The 10,270-nt window shown below is 33.2% G+C and overlaps 1 protein-coding gene across 1 annotated transcript; it reads right to left on the reverse strand.

Moving 5' to 3' along the window:
- Window positions 1-3,835: 3,835 nt before the first annotated feature.
- Window positions 3,836-4,627, reverse strand: LOC132279729 (protein SMALL AUXIN UP-REGULATED RNA 12). The gene has a single exon (XM_059781762.1). The coding sequence runs from the start codon at window positions 4,525-4,527 to the stop codon at window positions 4,216-4,218; it is 312 nt and encodes a 103-aa protein (XP_059637745.1). The 5' UTR covers window positions 4,528-4,627; the 3' UTR covers window positions 3,836-4,215.
- Window positions 4,628-10,270: the final 5,643 nt, after the last annotated feature.

A 10,270-nucleotide genomic window follows, 5' to 3' on the forward strand; every position in this document is an offset into this window, starting at 1 on the left:
AGAATTAATGTGTTTTAGGAATGTGCAAGTTAGTTTGGCATGAACTCCATCCCGAAAGTATCACCACTCTTCTACTCTTTTCACTTAAATTTAAAGATGTCTAGATAATTATTTGTGTGTGTGTATGTGTGTGTTTTATATATATTTATATATATCTTTATGTGTGTGTGTATAAGTAAAACATCTTGAAAAGGTAAGATAATTAAATTTCTTCCACAATAATTAGTAATTATATATTTTCAACTACATCGAGAAATAAAACTAATAATAATATTTGTAATTTAACAATACATTCAACATCGAAATAGACGAGTTAAGGTAAAAGAATTATAAAAGAGTGTTCTATGAAAACAGACTTTTTTATAATCGAATGTTTAGAAAATAGTTATAAAGAAACTAAACCAAGGAAACCGTTTTTGGTTCAGTTTTATTAAAATTTAGTTGTAAAAAGACATGTTTTTAGATAACTATCTTTTAAAAATATAAACTCTTTTTAGAGAATTATAAAAGATTATTCTTTGAAAACAGGTCTTTTTATAACTGAGTTTTTAAAAGATAGTGTTAAAAAAATTGAGCAAAATAGAGTGTTTTGTATAGGTTTTTTAAAACAAAAAAAACTGTTTTCATAGATACGACAAGTGAGATGCCAAATCAACGGATACATTTGAATAGTTATGAATTTCACTGGACAAAAGAGGACATTTGTCAGAATACTATTAATTTTCCCTGTGAGTGTTTGTATTTCTAAGCCAGACCAAAGCCCACAATTGTTGTACAATTGAAAGCTGTTCTTTTTTTGTTTTTTGCCAGATATTTATTTGGGTAAACTTGTCATGTAATGAAGTTTTTAGTTGGGGTGTTATAGTTTGTGTTGGTAGGAGAGCTTACAGAGTCAGATCAATTTGTGGATAGAAAGTAAAATCAGGCAACAAGGTGTGTCCTACAACAGAGCCAACCTCCCAACATGAAGTGGGCTTTTGCTTGTCAATCACCCAATTCTGGAATCAGAAAAATAAAGATAATGGTAACACTAGTGGTAACAATAGCACCCACCAACCAAACCATATTTTTAAAAAAATATCCTTCTTTTGTGTTGGGATTTTTATTCTAAATTAGGGTTTGTGGAAAAGATCTGTCAAATGCTTGCTAGCTATGCGGAAAAGATCACAGAAGTTTCTATTATGACTTTTCAGTGATTAGACTTTTTGGTCAAGCAAAGAGTAAGGATTCAACCCTGTCTGAGAAAATTTGTCTTTCTGATCTTAGAGTTTATGCAGTGAACAGTAGTTTTTTTTTTTTTTTTTAGACTTTGTGGTTCTTGACACTGAACCAGTCCATGACCCAAAGAAATATATTCCCGTGATCCTCAATAGGCCCTTCTATCTCGTTCTGAAGGTTTTACAAGATATTTCAGGTTAATAGGAGGTTAAATTGATTTACAAGCTCTTTTAGAATCTTTCATTTGCGAATAAAAATGCTAGTAAGAATTCCAGAGGGCAAACATTTATGCAATAGTTTGTTTTATCGTGATTCGGCAGTAACGAAAAATAATCTCTCCTTCTTCCGCAAAAATGAGGGACTAGCCCCTTTATACATAGACTACATGAATTAAATATAGAATCCAACCTCGTAGTTTGCACTCTGTACTACCCTCACTACGTGGCTAAACAATGAGAGGTTACAATCATCTAGTCAAATTGGTGTCACCAATGTATGACACTAAGATTATTGATAAATGTAATGATTCGTTCAGTTGAAGGTTTGGAAAAATTAATGGAAGGTATCTCTCATTTTTTATTTAATTAGACAAAATGAATAATACAAATGATGAATAGACTGATACTTTTTTTTTTTTTTTTTTTTTTTATTTAGTTGAAAGTAAGGGAAAGAGAATTTCAATATATATATTTTTAAAATCTAACCTCAATTTATAAAATAATAAAATGTAGATATCCATTTGAATTTTTTTTTTTAAAAAATGGTTAAAATTAAAAATTGTATATTGTAGGTAGTTATTTATTTTCTCGTCCATTCTCTTCAAAATTGGGCGGACGAAAAAATATGAAGAAATGAGGAATGAAACATTCCTCCTTACTTCCTCCATCTCTTTTCTTCCCTCCAACCAAACACAATATGCTTTTTCATTCCTCTCCAATTCTTCTCTCCAACCAAAGTTAGCATAAAATTTATCATCCGATATTCAAATGAAATTCTCATATAAACTTAAAACAAAGTATAATTCATATAAAGCTTACTAAAAAAGAATAATTTGGAATTGTAACACAAGTACTCAACAAACACAAATTGCATCAAGAATGTACAGGAAGGAAACATTGAAAAGACATATGGAAGAATGAAGAAGCAAAAGTAACAAAGGAATCAACTGCAAGTTTCGATTTGCATCTAACATTTTTCTACACACATAGAAAGAAGCCAAACATGTTTTACGTACTAATCAATTATCATACTACTTACTATTCTACATGTGAACTTTTGTCTCTTCTTGACTATATAATTTAGGCCGTGGAAGAAGGGAACTATTTGTGGTAACAAAACACGTCATACATTAATGGAAAATAATTGCATTATTAAAATTATACTATTTGTTTTGTTTTGTTTTGTCATATTCAAACTGGGAAAACTCTAAATTTGCATTTGACTCTGTCATTGTAAAAAAAGTAACAAGTTGTGGGGCATATTGGAAGTATATGATTCAGTATTTTGTCCTTTATATTTATCCAAATCTGTCACTTGATATCCATAACTTCTGTGACGTACATATACACTATACATAGCTGTTATTTATCCAAATCTGTCACTTGATATCCGTAACTTCTGTGACGTACATATACACTATACATAGCTGTCTATCTTCTTTAATTTGTTATAAAGAGTGTGTGACATCTACTGCTTTGTAGTCTCAATCCTTTAGATTTACAGGAAAAAAAAAAAAAAATTGATTTACATTTTATCATCGCTATGATCTAGCTCAAAGTCAGAGACTCACAGGTTATTGTTTAAGGGAGCGAATAAGATGTTGATAACTAATATAGTTAATACCACCATCATTGAATAATGATATGATAACAAAAGTGTAAGGATTTATGGTCTTTTTAGTTTTTATATATTGGCACTCCACTTGTATTCTTACATTTTCTTTTTCTTTTTTTTAAATATCGTTCAATATAATTCAGATAATCATCCTTAAAATTACTGATGCACTCTACTTCTATTGACTAATTGTGTTATTTTCTGGGACTAGTTGTATCACTTTTCTCTGATGATCTAGTTGTGTTTAAGTTTGATATTACTAGAGTAGCGCAAAGTTAGTTTGTTTTAGAATTGCATTTTGAATCATCTTTTAGTGATTTGATTCAAACGTTCTGTGATTGTCCGTATTTTTAGTTCGTTACAGATTTCCTAGGTCTGTTTGGCATGCGTTTTGTTTCTATTATTTTTATTTTTGGGCTGTTATGTGTCAATTTTGACAATAAAAGTATATTTGGTGCGGCTTTGTTTTATTTTACATAGTGCTCATTCCCAAAACCAAAACACCAAAAAGATTATTTTTTCTTATTTTGACAACGGTTTATGGTCCAAAACCATAACAGTAGCCCAACACGGATCAAAAATAAAACGCCCGTTCCCAAACGTGTTTACAATTTTTTTTTTTTTTTTCAAAACACTCCTACAGTTTCTGTTCTAGCCAAAAACAAAACATTTAAAATAAAGCGCATACCAAACGGATGTAAGAATACAAAGGTAAAAATGCGGATAGGACATATCACCTGCTCACTCATATATGAAAATACATAATTCTCAAAGAGACAGAGAGTGAGAACATGGGAACAACCCTAAAATATCATTAATATTAGTTATTCTCAAGGCCAGTTCAACACCACCCCGAGAAAATTTTCAAATCTGTTGAAATATACATAATTACACTTTCAGGTGCAATGGTACAAAAGTTAGAACGACCTAATAACCATTACACATACATATAAAATCATCACTTTGTATAAAATAATACCAAATATTGGGCGAACCTCTCGCTCTCCTAGCATTTTGTAGAGGGTCGGATTTTAGATTTAAAGAAAGAGAGAATCGAAAACAAAGAAGCTAGTAGTGAATTGCAGCTTCATATTCTCCTCCGATTCTCTCTAAAAAAAGGCAAAGCTAATTCCAACTCCTTAACATCATGCACACTCCCTCTATCTAATGAGCTAGCATGGATGTCAGAGACTGAAACACTCGTTCTTCACAAGGAATGGTGAGGCCCATGTCGTGGTCGAACCCGAACTCTTCTTCTGCTTGTCTGAGGAGGCTCTGGAACTCGGGACGGCTCAAGAAGGCGATCGGAACAATGTATCTGCTTCTGTTCTCGCCAACATACACAACAAAGTGTCCTTTTGGGACATCCACAGGAAGCCCTTCTTCATCATCACACCCTTGTCTCTTTGAGCATCTCTTCACAATGTGCTTGAGAACTGTTGTCTGTGACAGTTTGTTTGATTTTTTGATGGCCATTTTCTGATGGAAAGAACTTGTTGAGATGAGAGAGAAAGTAGAGAGATATATAGAGAGAGAGAGGGAGGAGAAAGGTATAGGGTGGTGGGATGGAGAATGGGAGTGTGAATGGTTGGATTTAAAGTAGGACTTTTGAGGATGACAGAAACAATGGCATGTGGCCTTGTGGGGGCAAAGAAGAAACCGTGCTAAGGGTTTTTTTGGGCACTGTAGGGACATGTTTGGGAGCATAGCCGTGGGGGTTACTATCCCGTGTTCCCACCAATTAGTTTAATTAAGAAACAATTTATTTTTTAATGTGACTGGTTTTTGTGGTTTATGTTTAAATCATACATGCTAGTGTTTATCATAATGTAGATTAGTTGTACAAAAATAAACTATATTACGAGTTAACGGCAGGAAAAAGGGTGTATTTTTGCCTTTTGAGGGTGGCTCTTTTGTAATTTGGAGATCACTTTCACCGGCTCAAGTAATTAAAGAAACAGTCTCTCCGCATGCCCCCTTCAGACATTGCCCCATAACAAGTTGTATTTGATTGTAACACTCGTGAATTCTCTACTTTTTGTCACTTACACGGTTAAATTTTGAAACAAAGATGTGGCCATTTGAAAGGGAATAACACAAAAATTATACTATCAAAATTTCGTATTAAAATTCTTTTAAAGTAAACTGAGCCCATCAATAAAATTTTATTTTATTTTTCATTTTGGAACTGTCAACCACAGTTCCAAAATGAGAACTGCTTGATATTTAGCCTATCTAAAAAATTTCTTTTTTTTTTTTCTTTTTTTTTTTGTTAACCTGACAGAGGGTGAGAATCACAATCTAAGACATACTACATTCAAACCTAATGAGAACTGCTGGATATTTAGCCTATCTATGATGATGAATAGCCCCCATGTTCTAAGGTCCAGAAAGTAGCCTTCTAACAACACCACCACAATGTGTGTGTGTGTGTGTGTGTGTGAGAGAGAGAGAGAGAGAGAGAGAGAGAGAGCGTCATTCTACTTCATATATATGGTTACGTGCAGATTTTGTGTCCTCATTCCCTGTCCATTTTTCCCATCTCAGCTGGTACATTGAAAAATTGACAATACATAACATTTTTATTTGCACAAGGACTGCATGTATTATATGCCCCCACCCAATATTCAAGACAAGTTGGCCTACCATTCATTGAGTCAACTCAACATTCATCAAAACAAACTCAATCCCATCTGAGTTTTCCGCTCTGCTAAATTCAGACTCAGCTGAGTCAAAACACAGAAAACCAAAATTAAGAATATAATAATATAAAAATGTGAATGAAAATGATGAAATGTAGTGGGACATGGGCTAGTCTTCTTCATCCAAGGACGCCTCTCCATGTTCTGTGAATGAAAATGGGTGAATTAGAAATTAAAACAGGAGGGTTGGGCCCACAACTTTCACCAAAAGCCTGTGCACTATTCAACAAAAGCCGACTCCTATGGTAGAAATTGTACCCTGCTAAGCACATGAACCCCATGTTACCTTTGCCCCAATTCCTCTTGTAAGGACAACGTAGTAAGGACCTGTGATGTCTGTCAACCCACCTGCTTAACTAATTACTCTATACAAACACACACACATACACACACTCTCTCCCAGAGCTAGCATTTGCTAGCATAAGCGGAACCCTCCCGTGGAAGGGGATCTTGTGCCGCGTGTAGATTATTAATGCAACACACTATAGTGTAATGCAAATGACACACAATGCGGCACGTGATGAAATGGCACGGGAGAGGATAAGGGTTGTTGCTGCAGATGAGATTCTCTTCTGAGGAAAGTATGGATAGAGTCCGCTTTATCATATGGTGGTTGTTTTTTCATCATATTATGAAATAAGTAGACATTGAACAGAAAGGTGTCAGCTATGAGAAAATAGAAAGCAATGGACATATTTCATCCTACCCAAAAAGGCCAGGCACCATCTGAAAATTAAACCATGTTAGAGCCAAAAAAAAAAAAAACCATGAAGGAGGTAGACTGTGAGGACTCTTGGGCCCTCCTAAGTATGTTTCGAAAAGACACTCTAAGCTTCCTAATTACATCAAGGACAAGACTCTAACTGTCGGCTAGCGAACCTAAAACACGCTGAATAAGAATGCCATGTGCAGTCGCGATTGTCATTTATAACGTTGCACGCCTACTTAAATGAGTGAGATGAATAGTCTCATTCACAATCGTGACTGTTGTACATAACGTGCACGTCTATTCAAATAAGTGAGATGGATTGTGACATTCCAGCTAAGCATCGGAATTAGAACAATAAGGACTTACGGAAAGTACCTTAACCATGGCTGTGAACACATTTAATAAGGCGCGTGTAACTAAAAGAGATCGAAGACATTGACATCTAACTCAAGTTCGTCTAATCCACAACTGTGTTATCTTAAATTGCACCCTACAATAGGGAACAACATTCTATTCAGAGGGTCCAAGCCAGGGTGTATGATTTGTTGTATGAGTCAGAAGAACACATGTTCACGAGAAGAAGTAAATGAAGGGTGTGTACACTTCTACTAATAATAAAAGACAACTGCTAATTTCTCAACTATTTTAAAGAATAGTAAACTTAAAATTAATCAAATTAGAATGCTTTATATAGTCGCGACATTTATAACATTGTTCGGGTACTTAAATAAGTGAGATGGATGGTCCCATTCTAGTTCAATATTTGAGAACTCCAATGATCGAACACCAAGGACTTAAGGACGTACCCGAACCGTAGTTGTGATCGCATGTACCGCATAATTACAAGAGAAGATGTGACATCTAACTCATTTAATCTAACGCGCAATGCACAACTCTGTCATCTTAAATTGCTGCATCCCACAATAGGGTACAACATAATGTACAGAGTGTCCAAGACATGGTGGTTGATTTGTTGTATGAGTCAAAAGAACACAACATGTTCATAAGGGAAAGTAAATGAAGGGTGATTTTTAAGACACTCACAATTAAAGAGCAAGACCAGAGAGTAGAAGGTATAAAGTTGTGATTAATGACCTTGAATTTCTCTACTCATATGCAACGCCTTCAAAAGCCACGTGTACAGGGTAAGACCGAATATGTCCAGAATTTTTGAGGCAATGTTAAAGGCTAGTCACAAGTAGTCTGAGAAACTAGAATTGATGAAAAAGGAGAATAACATGTTGAAAAAAGAGGATGAGTAAAACAAAAGTTGCTTGAGGAATACAGAATTAAAATTCAGAATCTTCAAAGTAGGATAAAAATTATCGAGAGCATGTTTGAATGTCATTGTCCTCCACTAAATTTAAAGTTTGTGTTCTTGTGTGATTCATCATGACATTAGGGTCTTAGTCTCTATTAAAGGTTGGCCCAACATATGCAAATGTGACTATGAAGAGCAAGATCAAGTTGAGCTATTATTTTTTTGCCGTACTAGTCATGGTACCCCTTAGGTGTTTAACACGATAGCACTGTCTCTATTGATTCCAAAAATGGCCAACTGTGTGACAACTGATCTTTCACGTACATCCAAATAACAACTCCAAAATAATTTAAAAATCCTAAATACAACTCGAGAATCCTTAAATATAGAGTAAAAATTCCATAACTGAAATAAATATAATTGTCTAAAATTGAAATAACTAATTAAGTAATTATGATGTAAAATCCTATGTCGATGATACCAAAAAAGTGATGAAGTTAAATCTCTTATACAATCTGACAACAACTTAATTTATGTGGGTACCCCCACAAAAATTATTTATCCAAAAATTCGAACTTAAATAATTATAAATAAATAAACTTGTCAAAAATCAGCCAAATCCAAATCAAATGATGGTAATATCATAACACCCATAATTCACCACCAAATACATGCAATGCACCAAAATTGAATTGGACTTGCATGATGTAGGATTTGCATGCAGACCATAGTATTTGAGAGACCATGAACGAATATGGACCCAGCAGTTAATAGAATTGAATTAAAGAGATGTTCTCCCATGAAATGGGCCACAATCAAAACAGGGGTAACTGCTGAGAAGTGAAATAGAATGTTGGGCTCATCGGAACAAAAGCACTTTTCGGCTTTTCCTCCAGAGTCATTGCAAGTGTTTGGGCCTCTTATTCTTGCAGATGGGACAAGTGTTTGGGCTCCTTATTTTGCACAAGTCTATCCAAGTATGAAAATTTGATATGTGTAAAACTCAACTTGCCAAGCCATCTAAAAGATTGAATAAATCAAAATTAAGATACACATCCTAAATTAGTAGTTTAATTATAAAATAAAAAGGGCAATACTCAATAAGAAGTTCATGCTTACTCCTGATGTGCGGCAAAAATAATGTGACAAGTTTTCCTAAAATAGAAAATTAAAAAAATTAAATGCTTACTGGGTTAATCTAAAAGGATGCAAATCAAATCCTAATTTAACTCTCTTCCCTTTCTTTCTCTCTCTCAAACTACTCCGTTGAAACCCTAATTTGCCAATACAGAAAGTGTTGACTTTTATCTTTCATGGTTTAAGGTGTAATCTTTATATATATTTATCAATTGTTTTTACCTAAAGTACACCCAATTACAAAAAATCTTGTTCGCATGATTTGATAGATGATTTGTTGATTGCAGGATAGATTGTTTGTTATTGCTTATTTCTTGTCAAACAAATATCTATAGTTATTTTTTCTATTAATCATCTAGAGCTTTGTTTGTATCTTGTAATATTATTTTATTTAAGAATTTTAGCTTAAAATGTTTTTTTTCGACAAAAATCTCCTTCTCATTCACTTCTTGGGAAAGAATAGGGGGAGAAAGAGTTAGATTTGGATCATATTGGGTTTGATCCAGATAACCTTTAAAATATTTTAATTTTTATTATTTTATATTATAGGGAACGTGTTACATTAATTTTGGGCCGCATCAAGGTAAGTATGAACTGCTTACTCACCGGTGATTAGGCAAGTATCGTCCAAATAAAAATAAAGTTGTCTATGATTTTTGTTGCCAAGATAAGATTATCATTGAATTTAACATCTTAGAGAGAGATTGTGTTCTTGTTAAAATACCAATCGGTATTTGGTAGCATTACTCTCATAAAAATTATTATAAAATGCCCTATCATTCATGGACGGAGTTAGAAATTTTTTTCAGTGCGACACATTATAGTATTGTACACTATAACATATATTTACAATATAGCATACATACATGTAAGTCTATTTATAAGTATATATATAGAGAGAGAGAAAGAGAGAGTGATATTTTTTGGATTAAATTAATTTACACATATAGAATATGCAGATTAAGAAAACAATTTAGGAAAAAAAAAAAAAAAAAGAAAAGAAAAAAGGGAAGAACATTTCTTTTTTTTCAAGACCAACTATTCTTACTAGTACATAATATATGTTGGATTACTAAGAATCAACTTATGCATAAAGTGCATGTGGTGAGATATGCATGAGAAGAGGGGGAAAAAAAATGGAAGATAGAATTAGAGTTGAAAAAACATTTATGCACTGATTTAAGTAACATGAATTCTTGATAAAAAAAATTAAAAGAATATTAGTTAAGATGGTTTGGTTATGTGCAAAAAAAAACCACTAATTGTGTTTGCCATTTAATAATTTAATTTGCTGTTTAATAATTTAATCTGTTGTTTAATAATCGCAATTTGAACATTATTAAAAATGGCAAGTGTTATTTAAAATGAGTAAAATTTTAAGTAACGGTACATCACTTAACAATGAATATT

Source organism: Cornus florida, unplaced genomic scaffold, assembly GCF_030987335.1.
Source record: "Cornus florida cultivar Cherokee Brave unplaced genomic scaffold, ASM3098733v1 CherokeeBrave_3.0.0_Hap2_Chr10, whole genome shotgun sequence".
NCBI classification, from domain to species: Eukaryota; Viridiplantae; Streptophyta; class Magnoliopsida; order Cornales; family Cornaceae; genus Cornus; species Cornus florida.

Excerpts from the sequence above, each read along its gene's own strand:
- LOC132279729 (XM_059781762.1), bottom strand. The coding sequence starts at position 4,527 with ATGGCCATCAAAAAATCAAACAAACTGTCACAGACAACAGTTCTCAAG.